At 46.2% G+C, this 19,374-nt stretch overlaps 1 protein-coding gene across 1 annotated transcript; it reads right to left on the bottom strand.

Moving 5' to 3' along the window:
• Nucleotides 1–31: 31 nt before the first annotated feature.
• Nucleotides 32–17,921, bottom strand: NRIP2 (nuclear receptor interacting protein 2). The gene is made up of 6 exons (XM_009102675.4): nt 17,312–17,921; nt 12,564–12,740; nt 8,072–8,154; nt 7,513–7,640; nt 5,586–5,638; nt 32–4,793 (listed from the first exon to the last, which is right to left on the bottom strand). Exons 1-6 carry the CDS (start codon nt 17,540–17,542, stop codon nt 4,701–4,703), a joined length of 765 nt encoding a protein of 254 aa, XP_009100923.1. The 5' UTR covers nt 17,543–17,921; the 3' UTR covers nt 32–4,700.
• Between the last annotated feature and the right edge of the window lie 1,453 nt (nt 17,922–19,374).

Raw genomic sequence — 19,374 nt, 5'->3', positions numbered from 1 at the left:
GAGGATTGAATGCAAACATAGGTATGTGGCTCAGTGGTCTTCAATGCCATAGCTCACCTGCTGGTGGTGAAAAAAGGAGCAAGCCTCTGGGAATATGGATGGCTGCAGCTCCCATTCTGTTCAAAAGCAAGTGACCCTAAGCTCCTGGAAGTGGTCCTGATTATGGCTTTGGCAGAGTGCATGTTCTCAGGAAGGACAGAAGTCCTTCTCCCCACCCCTGGGTGTATTGCATACCGTTCCAGAGATTTGCCATGGCAGGTGTTTCCCGGCAGACTTTTCCACAGCTGCTGTACCCACTCTATTAGAAAGCAGCCCTGATAGGAACTGACCACCAAGGTGGTTCAAAGAGATTATCCCTAAAATAATAACATTCCATTTTTTATATTGAAGGGACAGGTCTCATCACAAGGAAGTCAGTGTTGGACACATGCAGGTTGTGCCTATGTCCTGCTCTGAGCTGGCAGTTTGTACTGAACTTCTGCTTTCTTTATGGAAGTGTTAGCATTTTTTGATCTTCAGTGAAAAAAACCTTTAGATTATGCCTTTGTTACCTTTATCTCCCAAAAGCAATAGAGATGACTGGAATTGGGAGTAGGGAAGTATATCTGTGTAATAGGCTTTTCCAAGAGAAACTACAATTAAGACAGTCTTCAGCCTTGCCAGCCCACTCAAAAATTACTTACTGTGCTTCCCAGTGTTGGAAGACTTAAAAATGACCATGTTTGTAGATGGGAGTTGAGTTGGCTTCTTTGAGATGTTGTAAGTCCTATTTTACAATCACTTTTTAAAGCCAAGACTTCCTTCTTTCACAGTGGAGGTTGTGCTTCAGATGTAATGACAAAAAATTGCTTTGGAGAAAGAAAAATATCTGTGGGCTAGAATTCAGAATACACGTGTCAAACGCAATAACTGTGTCATTTTATACCAAGTAACTTGGGGAGATGAAAACCCACCAGGAGCTGTGTTGGTGAGGAAAACAGGTACTGACCTGTAGGATTAGACTGTGGTTTAGTGAATGGGTTGAAGTGAGGTGTCTGCCATGGCATCATGACCTGCAGTTCTCATTTAGTCATATAGATGGGTTTTTTTCTGGAAGTTCTGCCTGCAACAAAGCTTGATGGGGAAGTTCCAAGTGTTGGCAACAGATTCCTCAATGTCTGGACAAAAGAGACTTCTACTGAGTGGATCTTGTGTTCAACTGACATGGACAGGAGGAAGGTGAAGAGCATGTCTTCTGCCCTGGAGCTGATTTCAGAGCTGAGAAAAGAACTCGCACTAATTGAGTGCTTTCTTGGAAACATCCTCTCTTGTAACTGAAAACTTATACATGCAGTTGTTAGCAACAAAGAGGAAAGGCTGGCAAGATTGTGGCACAATGTGGGAGTGTATTAGCAGCCAGGGTAAAAGGCAAGTGTTAAAAGGATTCTGTAAAAAGGAAAGAATTCCTTTTTGAAGGAAGTTTGTCGCGTTCTGCTCACCAGTGTGAGTGGAAGGAAAGGAGGATGCAAAGAAGGAGTCACTAAGCAGAGAAGAGAGGAATAGGTAGGGCTGGAGATTTTCACCTTCTGTAACACATTAATTCACAGATGAGCTTGAACTGTTAGTGGTTTAGGATATGAGGCATGTGATCCACAGAAAGGCTTCAGAAAGGCTGGAGGATGTTCTGGATGTGAGCAAAAGCAGTTATTCCAAGACAGACATGTAGGAACAGCACCTGGTGAGTTCCAGCAGCAGCTAGTGTGCAGTGTCTGCAGGGCTGCTAGTGACAGGCAGTAGTCAAAACAGAATTGTCAACTCAAAGTCGTGGCAGTTTTCTGTAGGATCCCACACAACACTCCTTTTAAATCATTGGAAAGATTCCTGTTGGCTTCAGTCTGAAGGCTCCAACTCACCTACACTCTGCCCTAGCCAGGACCCAGCTGCAAAACTGACACCGGGCATCGCTGTCACAAGGAAGTGGCCAGGACTTAGAGCTGTTGGTGGCCCTCCCCTTCCCATGCACTTGTGGGCATCAGCAAAGCCCAGCAAAAGCTGTCAGACACTCTGGAAGGCAGCAGAGACCTGCCTGGGCATCAGCAAAGCCCTGTGATGCTCCACAGGGAAGCAGGGCCCCATATGGGCCTGGCAAAGGCCCTGGGACACTCTGAAAGGCAGCAGGGCCCCTTGCAGGGCAAAGCAAAACTCAGCAAAAGCCCCAGGGCACTCTGGAGGGAAGCAAGGCCCCTTGTGGGAATGACAAAAGCCATCAGATAGGGTTAGGTGGTTGTGGTTAGGTGTAGGCTTAGGGATATGGGTTAGGTTGTGGTTAGGTGTAGGGGTGTGTTTAGAGTTGGGGTTAGGGGTTAGGGTTTGTTACATGGTTTGGGGTTTAGAGTTAGGGGTTAGGTTTAGGCCTTGGAGTTTAGGTTTAGGGGCTGGGGTTAGTTTCATGGTTAGCATTAGGGTTAGAGATTGTGGTTAGGTTTTGGGATTAAGGTTTATAGTTAATATCTTTATGATTAGGTTTCTGTCTTGGGTTTAAAGTCACGTGGTAAATGTTGGGGTACAGTGTTAAATTTAGAGGGTTATGTTAAATATTATGTTTTATAGCTAGGAGATGGAGATTTGATTTAGGTGTTAAAATTAGCATTAAGTTTTAGAGTTTGTTTTAGGGGTTAAATTTAGGATTAGGATTTAGTGCTTTACGTCTTAGATTTAGGGTCATTGTTAGGGTTTATTGTTTGGGTTAGGGCTAAAGTCTGCTTTTGGGTTGTGATTTAGAGGGTTTTTATAATAGATCATAGAAATTAATAAGATTTGTAATGGATGTGGTATCTGTATGCATAGAGTATTTGCCCTTGTTCTACATGCTGTTTTTAGAGGGCAAGGGGAGTTGGAAAGTGGGTGAGTTGATGCATATAGCAACAGGTGTTTTGTCTATCACAAGCAAGATTTTGTCAGCAGAATTGGCCCAGGCACCACATAGACTGCAGCTAGAATACAAGATGGTTTAGTACAAGTGTGAGCTATCTAGACCCCTTGACAGAGATTTGAGAAGCCAGTCAGGCATGCAAGTGATACAAATCCAGGAGGAATTACTGCTGCTTTGAAAGACTGGCTCATGGATCAGGCATGCTTTCCTGACTAAATGAGAGAACCATTGGTGTCACTCGAGAGATTCATGGAAAGCAGTTCATGCAGCCAGAAATAGTCAGATGCACAAGCAGAAGAGTGGCAGAGATGTCAAGGAATGTATCAGAAGCTGCAAGATATGATGACTAACAGTAAAAGTAGGAGCAGCAGATGCCAGTCACGCCAACTATCACTGGTAAGTGAATCTCAAATCATATCAGCCAGGCTTTAGTCTGATGATACACACGTTTTTTGAGAAGCACAACAGGGACAATGACCAGTTTGATAAAAAAGGAAGAGCGTCAGAGGTGTTTAATCCAGGAAAATAGGCAAAACAGGGTTGTCATAGCCTTTTAAAGGTTGGTAAAGGTATATTTTGCAGTTTGGATAGTGAGTCAGTAGCCATGAGGCATGGAACAAGCCCTGATCAAGTGCATTTTTCCTAGAGCTAGTTAAGAATAGATTATGCATTTTTAATAAAGCTATGCTTTAGTATGGAAATTAAAAAGAAATTAAAGAAATCAAACCCAATTGTTAAGTGACTCAATAATCACCCTTAACATTCCAGATGAGTTCACAGCCCTCTAACCAGAGCTGATGCTACAAATTCTCATTTGGTGCAAGAGAAGCAAAGTTGATGGGCTGTGTGATGCCAGGACTCAAGGCTGATGATGTGTCTAATTGCTGGATTTCAAGTTGGAAGGAAGGAGCTGACAGAGCAGAAGACTTGGTGCTGTAATTCATCACAGTATTTCAACTGTGGCAGGATCTCCAGTGAAGCAGCAGAGGGAACAGGGATGCAGCTCTAGCAGCTGGAGTGCAGAGAGGAGTGGCCTGGCCAGAAGAGCAGGGTGTGCAAGTCTGATTACAGGGTATACACCAAGGGATGGTAAGCATTGCCATTCATATAATATAGCTTAGTGCCCAGAGATGCAATGGCAAAGCCCAAGCCCCTGTCAGTGCTTTAGGCGTCTGCACTCAACATTTCTGCGAGGGTTTCTTAGAACTGAGAACTCTAAAACTGTTTTTGCCACAGTTTTCCCAAGAAAATACTTCTGTTCTGCTCTGAGCCAGCCAAAGGCAGCAAAATCCAGCTTCCCAGAGTACAGACAAAGGGAACAGAGCCCTTCTGACAAAGAAACAGGACTGGTGTACGCTGGCATTGAGGCAACGAGAAGGGAAACATTTGTGGTAATCTTTGGAGGTCTTTGGAGAAAATGCTGTTCTCCTGTCAGTAGAACAACTGGAGATTGTTCACAGAGACTCTCTTGTGAACAGTGTGTTGTAAAGTCATTAAAGGGATAGCATAAATTTATTACAGAACCAGAAATTGGAGTGACTAGGGCCAAATAGCAGAACAAGAACAAGATGCCCACTCAGCACATCAGGACAAGCAAGAGGGTCCACTGAAAGGTGGGATATCTCAAGTTGAGGCACTCCCAGTGACAGCTTCCAGCACCCACTTGCCTTTTTCTCACTCCCCATTGAATGCCTCAGCCTAGAACTCAGCAAGGTTAGGGGCATGGGAGCCTCACCCTCATCTCTCTCTCTCATGGCAGCAAGTCTCCAGACATGGGGAATGCAGCCAGTCACTGACCAGGCTCTTCAGAGGCATGTAGAAAAGGCAGCTCCTCACTCAGTGCTTTAAATCTCACGACTCCTTCCTCCAAGTCGATGCAACTCTAAAGAAGGAGAGAGACAGTTACTTGCTGGGCATTTCAGATAGCAAATCTCATGATTTCTATGACTGGGGAGAGCCTGTTACACCTCTCTGGGTTTGTAGAGACCTTACAGGTTTTCTTCCCTGTCCCACATGCTGCTTCCTTGATCCCTCTAGTGGGGTTCATCTCCATACCCTTTACAGGGCCATTTCCCTCCCTTTTTCCTATAACGCTCTCTGAGTTGATGTCCTCACATCCCTCAGCCATTCAACCCATTGTTTTTCCTGTTTTATGAGCCTGGCATGTGACCACAAATGTGTGACAGGCAGGAGCCAGCTTGGTGCAGCTGCATCCTGAGCCACCCTGGAGCCAGGCTCAGCAGAGCACTGACCCTGAGCCAAGCTGACAAAAGGACTCTTTCCACTCATGGCCAGCGAGTTTGGGACACTGAATGTGATCACACAGCTGCATTTGGCTCAAAGCAAGGGCACAGCTCGTTCTCATCTGCCTTCCAAGGGCAACACGGGTCTAAGTCATGCTTTTTCTTGTCTCCTCTTCAGTTTCCTCTTGCTGCTTGCAACTTGTATGGTCAGGAATATAGAAAATGGGAGATGTGATAGTATCCTACTGAGTGTTTTCTTTCTTTAAGAAGCCCTGGAAAGGAGTCAGTGACTCAGAGCATACTGCACCCAGTCAGGCAGCTGTGACAAGCACAAGAGACCTGGACATGAAGTAATTCTGATGCTTACAACAACCAGATCTTGGAGAGCTTCCTGAGAGGAGCCCTGCAAAAAGCAAGGAGCTGTTCCTTACCTTAAGAGACAACAGAGTCTGGAGGCCAATGCAAAACTCCAGCATTTCATCATCTGAGAAGAGAGAAGAGACTGATCAGGCTTTAGGTTATGTAATACTGCCTCATTAAAGAAAGTGTGTCTCTCCTGTTAAAAGGATATGAAATACAAGAACATCTGATTCATGAATTTTTATGAATCAATATAAAGCAGATAAAAAATAACAAGGAAAAGGATGAGTTGAACACACCAACATTAACAAGCAGGTGGAAGCAGTGACAATAATAAATCTCTCTCTTGTGCCACTCACTGATGAGCTTTTAAAGGAGCTATTTAGGCACAGTCCTGAAGATGGTCAAAATGGACTTTGCAGCTGATAAGAGAAGGAAACCATGATTGTCATTACTACTGTGAGATAAATTTGAGGGGGTTTGTGTGATTGTTTGAAACTGAATAGGAAATATCAGAAGGGGCTTGTGGGATCCCATGAAACTTATTGTGGTCTGTGTAAGGGAAGGACAAAAGGCAGAAGGCAAGCAGCAGGGTGAATCAGGGGAGAACAAATTTGGAAAATGGGAGGAGAGGGGATAAGTGTCACATGCAAGCAGGCTATTGGTTCAGTTTTCTGACCAAAGCCTGCACCTAATGGCTGCAGTCTAACTGATCTTATTAAATAATTTTATTAAGTTTTTTTTTTTTTTGTTTTCCATGTAACTTGTCTGTCCTACTCATAACTGCTGCAAGTTCAGTGTCAGCAAACATAGAAGATACCAGGGGTTAAAGTGGAGCTAAGGGGAATTCCCAGGTCCTGGAGTCTGCAGTAATCAGCATCCACTTGTAATTTCATTTGCACTTCACATGTCTCCAGGAGGCCTGCTTGCCCTGTCACCAGTGTAATGTAATTTATAGTTTATTTCTAACCACATAAATGAGAGCACTGTTTGCACAGGGAGATGTAAGACACAGGTGTGGCAATTCTCCTTCTTCCAGCCATTTCCATGTTCCAACAAAATGGGTAGTAGGTAGTAGCTATGGGGTAAATTCACCTGTTATGGTACTAGAACAGATTTCACATGAAGGGCAAGAACAAGCAGAGTAGAAACCAGGAAAGAAGAGCAAGCTGGAGTGTGTAAGAGAAGGAAGCTCTTTCTAGATAACTTAGGAACGTGGGAAGAATGTATATGAAAAGAGGGAGCAAGGGAAGCCTTGGAAGATGAACAGGATTCATTGAAGATGGGGAAACAGATTAAAGTAAGAAGGTAGAGCTGGAAGACTAATAGGGAGAAAGAACAGGGGGAAAAAAGACAATCACATTGTTTTCAGCATATGCACAACTTGATGTAAATGCAGAACATGCAGCCTTTCTGCTGTTTTCTGGGCCTGCCTCAGTGCCCCCTGGCCTGACCTTGTCTCCTATGGCTCCTTCCTTCAAAGGGTCCTGCTTCAGGACACTGAAGGAGACTCAGCACTCTGGGGCTTCCAGGTTCTTTCAGGGTGCTCCCTGCAGCAGAGGCAGAGGAGCACTCAGAGAAGCACTCTAGGAAATAAGCTGTACCCTCTGTTACTTTCTCTGATGACTTCCAGCCAGCCAGAGATACAAGTGCCCATTCCATAGGAGAACATAAGGCACCAGAGGAAATTCAAGCCATCTGCAGAATTTTATGAAAGGTCCATTTTAGAGAATTTTTCACATCCTTAGTTAAACTGAAAAAGCACCTAATTTCTCCCCACTTTCAATGTCTTCTGTCTTCTCTGTACTCTTCCTATGCCCTTTGCCTTTGGTTACATTGAGGGTATTCACTTTGTATGGTGATGATGTTCTGCAGTGGAGGTGGCCACATCACCAACCTTCCACCATGTTATGCTTTTTCCAAAGGTCCTTTCAATGCCCTTGGCAGGGCAAGAGAGACACAGGAAAAACAATGGAGAGGAGGGACTGGCACTCTCACCTACAACCAGTGCTGAACACAGCACTGTCTCCTGACCGAATTGCAACTCCAAGTGTTCTACTTGGCCAACAACGCTGGGGATGGGAGGAGAGAGGTCTCCACAGTCCATGGCAGACACTTCTTCCAGCCTGTGGGACACAAGAGGTGTTATTGCCTCAAGCAGAGGAAGAGGAGGAAAACCAGGACTTCTCATTGATGGCAGTTCTTCTGGGTCTCACTGGGAACAGGCCCACAGGAGGGGGAATCTCTTTCCTACCGTATGCCTGGAGGAAGATTCAACCAGCAAAACCTCAGCACCAGCCACCAGCTGGGCAGCTTTGCCTTGCAGCACATGCAGGCAGAATTGCACAGCTCTGCTCTGAGTCTGGGGTCTGCACACACCTTTGCCAGTGTTCAATGCCTTTCCCTGTAGCCCACCCTCTGCATCCTCTCCTCAACAGCCATGTGCACATGCAAAACTGCCAGTCATTATCCCTGGGGATGGGAATCCAGAGTGCCTGCGTTCTTGCCATGGTTTTTCCTTTAGCCATCCCTCCTTTTATAGTGTGCAAAGACTTACCCCAGCAGGTTTAGACACCTCTTGGAGATGAGGTTTGGTAGACACCCAGTGTTAACAGTTGCTTTCAATACCTGACCTTGGCACTAGAAAAAACAACAATAGATAATTACTGTAGGCTCAAAATTGGCATATTTACTACTCCAACAGTGTGACTTGGATTTTCTGAGCAACATAGCCAAGTTGTGGTGTTTTAGACAGTAGTCAGAAGACAAGAGTTTCATCCAAGACAATGGTGATTTCCCCAGTGCTCTGCAAATCACTCTTAAACACTTCTTTTTGGATTTGTCTTCCTTCATCTGTATTTGATTGCCCAGACACTTATCTTAGTGTGAATTTAACTTAACAGTGTTCCAGTCAAGAGATGCACAGTTAGAGAATTTGTTCATAAAACCAACATGGACTTTGTTAGCAGAGCAGTAAATAATATGCAAAAGTTTTTAAAGGAATACAAGTACGTGCTAGTTTTCTGCGTTTCATCTTTCCATTTTTTCTGGTATTTCAGGGACCAATGTCCCAGAGCTAAAGGTTTGTTCTCAGTAGAAAAGCTGCCAGAGGGAGAAGTCTGAAGAGAAGCAGGAGCACTCAGTACAAACACACCAGAAATGAGCTTGAATTTATGGCAGCTCCCAAGACAACTGGCAAATCCATGAGACTCCTGAATCCAAGACCCAACCTAATCAAGATATTACTATTTTGTGTAGGGCTTATATCATATTCCTCTTTATGGATACAATACATGATATTACAATAGTCACAGCTGGTGTTATTTAGCAAAGGGGAAGACTATGCCCTGCACCCAAGTAACCTGTATGTTATCTTACTGGAATAGTTTTACTGGAACAGCATGATTTTACTGGAAATGAGTGCTTTGCTAATTTCATTTCTTTACCCCTTTGAACATGAAAGGGAAAAGAAGATAAAGTTGTCATCTGTTTTCTGTCCCCTCTGCAGAGGTCCTTAATGGCAGGCCTGAGCTGATGAAGTAAGAGCAGGTTACATTTATTTTAGGAGGTCTGAAAACATAGGGTCATCGAGGACATCAATAAGAATTAGATTGAGGAAAAAAAAAAGGAGGAACAGGACTTGGTAAAGGAACTGGAAAAGATGGAGTAACCATCATCTACAAAATACATGTTTACCTATGGTGCCTAATCATACCTATTCTTGATAGCCTCCTTTTTCAAGACTCTTACACCACCACCCAAAAAAAAAAACCACCAAAAAACCCCACCCACAAAATTTTCCTTTTGGGGGGCTCCTTGTATTCCTACTATTGTTTGTGTTTTTCCTATGATTCCTTCTCTTCCATCCACTATGGCACGCTGTGACATGAACCACTCTGATGCAGCAACAGACCTGCCACTTCTTCTCTACTCTTATGCTCAGTCCCAACAAGTTTAAGTGCTTGAACACCTTAAGCAGACCAGCATGGCTATGAGGGACTCAGTGCAGGGTCAAGGAAAATGTCTCAATTTCCTGATTTCTTATCTAAGCCTGTGTATGATTATTAATTATCACCGAGAGCTAAGCTACATCCAGTATTTCCAAAATTTCATTTTAAAAAATGTGCTATCTGTAAGTAGTTATAAGGAGAAAGAAGAAATCAACTCCTGTGAGAAATACTGGAACGCTGCAAACAGACAATACCAACAGGGTCCCTTTCAGCCCAAACCATTCTGTGCTTCTATGGCAAAATGTCTCCCTTCTGATTTTAGAGCTCTGCAATGTCTCTGCTGCCTGGTCATCCCTGACACACCAGCCCTGCCTGCAAAGGCTGTGACCAGACTAAGCAGAGAGGCAAGATAATGCACAGAGTGCAGGTGCATGCCAAACATCTGCCTCCACATCCTCTCTACTCAGAAACAAGACCTGGAGCATGGATAGCAATTGCTGAGGAATCACTTGGGAGCAGCAGACTTGAGATGCATGAGCTGCTGCTGTTATAATAAGCCTAAGCTGTATCGCTAGGCAGATTACTGAGTTTTGTTTCAGAGCAGGCTGGGAAGTCTGCAAGTTAGAGACTTGATAGGATATAATAGGACAGTGATTATTCTATAGAAAACAACATTTAATCTCACTCAGTGTAAACAGTTCTTCACCACTAACCATTTCCCTAGAGAACTCACCTGGAGCCTGAGGAAAGTCCTTGGTGCAGCGTACCAAAAATACAATGCAGGCAGCTCATAAGCATTCCAAGGCTTCTTGGGCTAGGAGGACTTTTCATCACTTAACCCACTCTCATCTCTACTCCAAAATTTTCAGTCTGTTACTACCAGTCACATTTATTTGTTGTCTAAATGTCAGTTATGGGAATTTCCAGGAAAGAGGGGAAGAGGAATCAGTAAGGATCACTATAAAGAGCTGTGTTTCCTGAAATGATGCCAGTTCCAAAGTCAAGAAGCTGCTTTAGCAAACAAAAGGCTGATCAATCCCATGTTGCTTTGGCATAGAGGAAAACTGGCCTTCTACAGCAGTGAAGTTTTTCAGCATCTATTTCCAAGTCAACAAAAGACAAGCCCCACCACAAAAAATAACAGCTTGATTTTATGTTGCAGATGCCAGTTGTGACTGGTTTTCCAAAGTGCTTTTCAAGAACTGTCACAAAAAGGGGCAATTCTGCTAAAGTACCATCTGGGCAACACACCTAAGCAAATAGGAGGGTGAGTGCAGTACAACTATTATAGACTAGGTCTGTCTGTGACCTCTGGGACTTAAAAGGGCAACTAAAACCTGTTAGAGTGAAACCACTTACTGCCTGAATCTCCGTGTACCCTGAAGTCTACATACATTTGGGTTTATTCCCTAGTCAAATTCAGTTACAAGTCAGATGATGCCTTTTTTACCACTGAGATTTTCAGCATACTTGCCTGTGTGTAAATGGTAGATTATCTTTTCTCAGGAGTCAGGAGAATAAAAAGACTTCTCTGGGGCTGTGCTCCATTTCTAATAAAAACTGCACTATAATCAAGCAGATCTCCAAAAGGTACCAGCTCACCTCTCTGGTTCAAATGAACCGGCAGCCTGAATCCTATTTCCTGCCACAGCTCTGTTACTGACAGCAGAGGCTTTTTGAAGTTCACAAATGTGAACATCAAAAGCAGCAAGACAAAAGGAAGGGGAGGAGAGCTTCCCTTCCTTCAGTGTAAGATCAAGTGTGACAAAGAGTGACTGGCTCCTAAGAAGGGAAGAAAAAGAGAGAAATGCCTGTGCAGAATTCAGGGAGCGTTACATGCAGTGTTAGGTCTGTTTCCTTGCTTGTGATGCTCATTAACCTTCTTCTGTGAGGGAAAATAAAATGTGGGTGACTGGGGTTCAGTGCATTAGAAACACAAAAGGGAATACCTGGTGGACTGTAACGCTGACTTAGCTACTGCCCCTGGGATACAACACCTGTATGTGCCTGTCCTCGTTCAGTGTGCATGCCTGGCAAAAACCCCACCCTTCATCACTAAATTTTCTCCTGCAGAACAATAAGGAGAGGCTATTAAAGAAAAAGAAACACCTTTATATGCTCAAAACCAGGCTCCAAGTAATTGGAGAAATTACCCTGAGAGCCATTCATCCTACTAGTCTGTCCCCAGGTGTGGTTATGGTAACTCAGCCATATTAAAGTCTAAAATGCAGGGTAAGCAATGCCTAATTGCAGCAGTGAAGGCTGCAAAACAAACCAGACAGTGACTTTGGTTGGCACTGAGATACCTGATCTAAGCCTTTCAGAAACTTCCAACCAGGCTGTGTTCCTATCATAATTTATTGTGCTAAATGAATTTTCAAAGGTATATATGTTTTCCTTGGAAAAACTCAGATATGGCAGACATTCTTTAGGACAGGTAACTGAACTATAAACAGCTTTAAAATGGGTTTTGTACAACAGGTCTGTATCTTGATGAGTCTCATATGTGCATGTTACTGTGCAGCTCTAACCATCCAGCCCTCTTTCATGGGCCACATCTTTTGGATGTGCTTTCTCTAACTGCAGGGGCCAGGGAGTAGTGTGCTCTGCTGTGTAGGAGGATATAAGAAGAAAAGGAAGCTAAAAATACTGCTTCCATCAAGAGATGCAGCTGTGCTAATTTGGAGCACAGTTAGCCACTTTCAGAGGAGCTCCTTTGACACCTGAGAGAATCAGACTAGACTGGAATTAGTTAAATGTAAATCAGCTAGAGGCACCTGTCTTCAAGTGATAAGGAGACATTCCTTGCTTCTACATGCAGTTATAAAATACCTCATATTTGAAAGCTGGTCTTCAAAGGAAGGAGATGAGATTATGGTAATTTATGTTCAAATATGGGCAACTAGAAGAAGGCATGTAGTAGAAAGGCTTTCCTCTGGCTTTTGGAAAACCAAGGAGAGGCCATGCATGAAATCTCTTCATTTTGGCTGCAGCTGGCTTTGCAATTTATAACTCAACATGACTCTTGGGAGGGGGGCAGCTGGAACTCTGAGCATTTGCCATCACTGTGAAATCAGCAGCGCTGTGTTGTTGCCTTACCTGGCACTGTATTAGCAGGGGTGAAGTCTCTTTTCTCCTGTCCTCTCCCTTTTCCATCTTTTCATCCTGGTCTTTTGCCAGTGGAGATTGAACCCGTGCAGACTGACCCCTGGCCTCGCCCCGCAGCTTGTTCAGGTTGCCTTCCAAGAGGCGCCGCTGGACCACACTGTGAGGCTGCTGTCTCCATCACAAAGAAAGAGAAATCCCAGCTAAGTATGGAGCTAAGGACAAGGATATTTTCTAGCCCAGAGATGCAGGTTGGAAATGCTTGACCCAGCTGATGGTCCTGATGAAAGACATGCTTATTCAAAAAAACTTCCTTTAAATCCCAAGATTATTTTTTTTTTGGTAGCTGCTAATTTGGTGTTAAAGTGTTGGGATGTCTGCGACAGGCAGGTTTCTGGGATGCAATTATTGGAGGAGAAGAACATGCCTGATGCATGCTCTCCCCACACATATCTGTTCTTTCAGCTAAACATGCACTGGAGAGTCTCATTCCTGTTCAGCATAATGCAGTGCACTGCCTGCTGGGTGTGTGCTGACATCCCACCAGGCACATTCACACCTTCCACTGTGGGAGGGCACTAGGAACACAGCATGTGTGTGATGCACATGTGGGCAAGAAGGCAGGACTGCAAATATTTTAGGTGTACGAACATTTATTTGTAGTGAAGCAGGAAGCTCCCTGAGGAGAAAACTAAAATGAGCTTCTAATGTTCCTTGGAGTCTGTCTCTGCTCCCCACCATCAGATGCTCTATATTTTGCCCAGTATTGATCCATCCAGTCCCTGCACAGCTACTGAATCAACAATGGGCAACACCAATGAAACAGGTGCCTGTTGCAGGTCCTTTGTCCTTTATCCATGTACTCAGCCCCACGGCCCTTCTGCAGGAGTGCAGCTGCTCTGAGCTGGCCATGGCATTCCCAGTAACAACAACCTGTTTGAAGAAAGGCAAACAATCTAAAGGGGTTAATGTGCTGCAGCTTAAACTGTTATTTTATCTCTCTAAAGAAAAAGACTAAGTAATCTCCCAGGTGGTGCAGCAGTTTGATGCAGCATCTTGTCAATGAGCAGGCCAAACACCTGAAGTAGAACAGACCTGCCAATGAGCTGGGCTGCATTAACCCCACAGGTTACCTGTGTTTCAGACTAGCCTCATGCAGGGCCAGAGAGCTGAGGTCAGAGGAGTGTGCAAGCTGCAATTTGAAGCACCCTGATTTGTCAGCTCTGCCCAGTGTTTGGTGCAGGACAGCTTTCACTAGCTCTTTGGTCACACTCAGCATTGCTCTTTGCAAGATGCCAAGTCCCTCATGCCTCTGCTTCCCTGCCACTCAAGGGATGAGAGTCAGATCACTCACTTGCTGCATGAGAAACACTGCAGCAGTTGAAAAATGGGGTAAAAATATCCCTCTGTTCCTGGTCTTTTCCCTGCCTACTGTGCTGGCCCACAGCACAGCTGGCCCTTGGGCTTAGCTCCCTAAATACTCTGAGCACAGTGCCAGTTTGGCTGCCAGCTAACATCTGGGCCATGGGAAAAGGGCAGGGAGCAAACAGCAGGTCTCCAAATTCCCATCCTCCCTCCTGCCTCTCACAATCTGGCATGCAAAGGACCTTTCCCCCTTCCTGCAACCTTTCCCACAGAACGAGCAAGCTCTTTGCAGCTGCCACCTCTGTCCCCTTCTTGTCACTCAGTCTGGGAAGAGGCCAAGTGCTGGTGGGGATTAGCTGAGCTTTGGGATTTTGGAGGCATCTGATTCAAGAGCAGACTCCCAGGGCCCTGCCTATCTTCTCTCTCACCAGTGAGATGGAGAAGTGGAGAGAGCGTTGTAGCTCTTGGACTGGTCAGAAACAATTAGATTTAGAGGATGGTAAGGGAGGATGTAGTGAGTGTTGTGGCCAGGAGCTGGAAAGGATGCCCTCTCAGGGCACTTAGAGGGATCAGAGAAGATTCCCAGTGCAACTTAGGGAAGGTTCAGGTTCTCCAATGTGAAACCTCCAGGCCTTGCTATGATTAGTGATTAGTAATATTGTATGAGCTGGGGATCTTGATTTTTGGGAGGTGAGAAGCCAGATCTTCAGACCTTCTTGGTACTTCCAGAATATTTTAGCTCATGTAACTACTTTTTTTTTTTTTTTCCCATTTTAAAAAACCCCAAAACTGCTCATGCTTTTTGTTGCAAAGGTGGAAGCATGAGATCTCCACGGAAATATATAATTATTCTTTATTGGAGACACGATGGGCCCATCAAACTGCAGGCACTCCTGGATGCATTGCATCAGCTGAGTGCACACCCAGAATACACAGAAAAGAGTGGCAAAAAGTAACAGCTTGTGACTGCAAAAGAAAGCAGGTATTTTATTTTAAATTACATGAGGTCTTGCTTTAATTTTAGGACATGGACCTGCCACAGCTGGAGTCTGGCACTGTCAATGGAGACCTGTTTGGGGGAATTAATTAAACTTTCCTCTCAGTGTAAGTGCTGTAGGAGTCAGGGGTATTTTACTCTCTCTCTCCAAATCAAACTCTCCAGCACATCCTACAGCTGCTTCATTTTCAGTACCTTCCTTTTTTGTATTTCTGCCCTCCAGGAGGGAGCCAGATCAATTCAGGAAAAAGAGATGGGGTTTTCATAGTGCTGGAGAAATGTCTAGAAAAATAAGCCAAAAGCATATTTGGGACTCTGATTTGCAGTGCCCAAAACATCACAGCAATATCACAGTGTCCCACTGAGTTGCAGGAACTGCTGAATCCTGCCTGGAAATCTAAGACCTGGTTCTTCTCTTGCTCCAAGTTAAAGCAGAAACGGAGGTATCACATTGACCCCAGGTATGGCACTGTGTGTGTGAACTTGGCACAGTGGCCACACTTTATTTTGTGCCCTCTAACACCAGAGCAAAATGCCCATGTGAGAAAGACACATGTCGTGCTTTATTCACTCCCTGGCTCCATGGCAAAAATGTTTCAGCTATTCTGTTATGGACCAAACATGAAGTTGCAGTGGGTTGCAGTGGCTGAACGTTGTCAGCATACAGCGAATTCTCCTGCCTGGAATGGTTATTTCCAGCTGGAGAGGTGCTTGTGGCAAGTGATTTGGACAAGGACTGTCTCGCTCAAGGAACCCCTTAGGGCTTCAGGGTGCCAGCTGTCACTTTGAGGCACGGTGGGACAGGAGTCAATCCCAAAGCAAAGCTGGCAGATGTGTTGCTGCCTGCCTTTGTGGCTGGGGTCAGCAAACACGCACCAGAGGTCTCAGAACGACTCCTGCCCATCCCTTGCCCAGGGTCACACCCGGCTGTGCTCCAGAGGGGATGTTGGAGCTGCAGGCCCCAAGGGCCAGCACTGCCTCTCTGGGCTCCAGTGTGGCCAGAGCTCCTTCCCCACGGGGAGGAGAGTCCCTGCTCCTCGCTAAGACAGCACTGATGTGACACGGCTCTCACCCTCCAGCCGGGACTGCACGCAGGGACACTCCACACCATCCCTGCTGATGGCCATGAGCGCGGCTGCAGAATGGGAGGTGACAGCTCAGGGGGACTTGGAGGAGCCACCCAGTCCCTGCCATGCCAGGGACTTCCAGCAGCTGCTGAGGGAGCTGCAGGGAGGGTGGTGGGAGCAGCAGGATGTGCCAGCATGGGAAGGTGGCAGTGACCCCTGGTCTGCAAGCCGCTGCAGCCCAAGGTTTCAGCAGGGAGGATCAGCTGCCATTAGTGCCAGGTCCCACACGTGTGTGGCCCTGTGCCGCTGCATGCCTCGGGAGCTGGGAAATGACTGGAGGCACACACACGAGAGCATCTGTGGTGGTGCTGCGATTGTCTGAGGATACAGAGGGGAGCACAGACTGCAGGGAGGGACAAGATCTTTTATGACACCCACTGCCACAGATGGAACAAGTGCTTGTTCCCCCATCACAACTAGATGTGAGCCCTCTTTTGGGAAAATGGTTTAGACCTCCACATCCTTGAGCAGTTTAACTCTACAGTGGAGAGAAGTTGGACAGCAAAACTGCCAGAGAAAGGAGAGTATGTGTGCAGTTGAGCCAGTAATAGATCCTGTGGGAATCTGCTTCCAGCCTCGGGGAAGCCCTTCTAGACCACAGACTGCCAAGGCTGCTGGAACAGACCTCCCTCCCTAATGCTCCCTGATCCACGTCACCACAAGGAGATGCCCACAGGCCTCCCTCGGGTGCCTCCTCCCCAAAGGAGTCATCCAGAGTGCCAGGTGCTGCATCTGCCTGCCTGCCTGGTTTGCAGTCCTGCCCTTTTCTTGCCCCTACATAAATCCAGAGACTGGGGGGAAGAGAGAAAAATGCAAAAAGGTGACAAGGTCAAACACAAGTCTCTCAGAAATTCATTAATTGTACTTCCCTCCCTGCTGAGTCCAGGAAGCATTTGCTTTTGGGCTGGATCATGCAGGAATACATGGGGGCTTTCAGAGATGTCTCACATGGAAATATACATGTCACATGAACACACAGAGGCACTGGGTGAATGGAAATTTGGATTCTGAAGAGTCCTTCTAGTCTATGTCTGCCTGAGGAGTTTGGTTCCTATGGGGAGGCACAAGAAGATGGATGCAAGCAAATGAGTGATTAATTCTTTCCCCTCACCCTGACCTGCTTCTCGATGATCCTGAGGGAAGTTTTGTTTTTGCTGAACCTATGATCCTTTCACAAAACCTGACAGCAGCTCCTAATTGGAATGAAGGCTATCAGGAGAACCCCCTCCCAAAAGGGATCCCGCGGGACTCACCAGATCCTTGGAGGTGCCAAGCCTTGTCAAGCCATCCAGGGGCAGCAGATCAGCAGAGTCCTTGTGCACAAACTGGGTGGCCTGTTTGAGGCGCCTCTTCTGTTGCAGAATAGCTTTGTTCCTCAGCTCCATCTCACACTCCTGTCGCTCCAGGTCGGGAGCACCCTCGTTCTGCTTCTCCTCCCGGTCTCCTTGCCCCAGTGGCAGGGGGCAGCTCTTCTTTGTGCTCATGGCGAAGATTCGGACAGAACAGGTCCTTCTTGGTGTGCTGGGGTGTTCCCCGAACTCGTCTCCTGGTGTTTGCCCTCTGGAGGCTGACTCAGTCTCTGATCTCCTTTCCCTTTCTCTTCCTCACCACTCTCCTTCTCTTCCTTTCTCTGCCTTTCCTCCTGCTCTCTTAGTTATAACTCACCCATCTCTGAAGTGTCTCGGTGCCTGTTTCTCCCTCTGTCCTCCCCACTCCTCCGTGTCCCTGTGCTCCCGCCTCTTCCCCTCCCTCACTTCTCCTGCCCTGACTGCAGCTTTGCCTCCTCCAGTCCGTGGGTCCGTGGCGTAATAGAAAAAACCCCGCGTCAGAAACCGCTTTCCATAAATCACGGCAGAGCCGGCAGGATGCTCCGGCTGGAAAAATCCAGCAGCAGAAGGATGGCCCCGCTGGATGCTGGGGGCCGGACTTACCTCGGCGGGCTGCGCGCACGCACCGCGCGTCCGTATCCGTGTGTGTGCCCGTGTCCGTGTGTGTGCCCGTGTCCGTGTGTGTGTCCGTGTCCGTGTGTGTGCCCGTGTCCGTGTCCGTGTCCGTGTGTGTGCCCGTGTCCGTGTCCGTGTCCGTGTCCGTGTGTGTGCCCGTGTCCGTGTGTGTGTCCGTGTCCGTGTGTGTGCCCGCCTGTCCCCGGCTCCTGGGAACACGCTACAGCTGCCGGCGGCAGCCTGCGCTCTCCGCTGCCTCTGCCAGGGGGATTTGATGCTTCTCCGCGTCTCAGTAAATACTGGCAGCAACTCGGGTCAGCCTGGAAGATGATGCAGTGCCTCGGTAAATGGGAGAGAGTATCCTCCTCAAGGCTCCTGGCAGGCATGCCCAGTCTCATTTCTGCAGAGAGTGTCATGCCTTTGCAATAGGCTGCGCTGAAGGATTTTTCTGTGTAGCTTGAATGAAATGCTGAAGGTCTGGTTTCTGCTTCCAGCCAAGGCAGACTCTGTATTGTGCCTGACTCTGCCCTCATTTTCACTCCACTCTATCAAAGGCAATCCCCTCTGATGTTGCAGGAGCCTGAAATCACCGGCTTGTTGATACCAGCAGGCTTGGCTCCCTGTTTATACCAAAACGGTGCTGACACTGCTGCAGTGTGGGATGCCTGGACCAGAGCAGACATCCCTTCTCTCAGGGGAGACAGGACATGGTAGAGCTCCCTTTTTCAACTTTCTGTCTCCATATTGTCCTCCTTGAAACTATGAATTTTAACTTGAACTGATGCTCATTTTGATCCCTTTTTGCTGGTTAATGCACTGCCCTTCTAAGCACCAGGTCTGATATCAGGTGCAGGGGAGGAACCAAAACTTTACTCAGCTGTGAAGCTAAGGACAGCATTATGTTTCCAGGAAAGCCAGCAAGGGGTGGAACAGCTTTCATGTGCATCACAGGAGGAATAGCAGCAAATGACTCCAAAAGTTACTGCAAAAGGACACTTTCTGTTTGTATTTCTGTTTTGTTTTCTATCTTAGTAGTATTTAACATTCCAGTATTTATTGATACCAATTATTTTTGTGTTCTAGACTGTGAGTATTAAATATTAAGAAGCAAATCCAATACAAGGTATTATGGTTTCCTCCAAATCACAGCACTAGATTTTTCAGGAGTGGGAGTAGAAATACATTCTAACTACTTTGTACTCTAAGGCCAAACTTCAATACCATAGTGCATGCAGTGTCCCAACAATAGCTCAGAGGTGTTTTGAGCTGTCCTTATCTATCTCTGAGTCAAATTAAGAAGAGAATTTTAGTAATGGATATTTCCAAGGAATCTGTGTTCCCACAATCTTGTTTTCTTGGCTGTGGGTTGCTCT

The sequence above is a fragment of the Serinus canaria genome, chromosome 1, assembly GCF_022539315.1.
Source record: "Serinus canaria isolate serCan28SL12 chromosome 1, serCan2020, whole genome shotgun sequence".
NCBI classification, from domain to species: domain Eukaryota; kingdom Metazoa; phylum Chordata; class Aves; order Passeriformes; family Fringillidae; genus Serinus; species Serinus canaria.
Note: the sequence above shows the minus strand (reverse complement) of the source record. Positions and strands in the feature narration are given on the sequence as shown.

Bases quoted from the DNA above. Each gene is read 5' to 3' on its own strand.
- NRIP2 (XM_009102675.4), bottom strand. From the start codon at position 17,542: ATGAGCACAAAGAAGAGCTGCCCCCTGCCACTGGGGCAAGGAGACCGG. The intron at 12,741-17,311 runs GTGAGTCCCGCG...TGATGGAGACAG, and splicing joins TTGGCACCTCCAAGGATCTG to CAGCCTCACAGTGTGGTCCA. The intron at 7,641-8,071 runs GTAAGTCTTTGC...TGTGTCCCACAG, and splicing joins AGGTGTCTAAACCTGCTGGG to GCTGGAAGAAGTGTCTGCCA.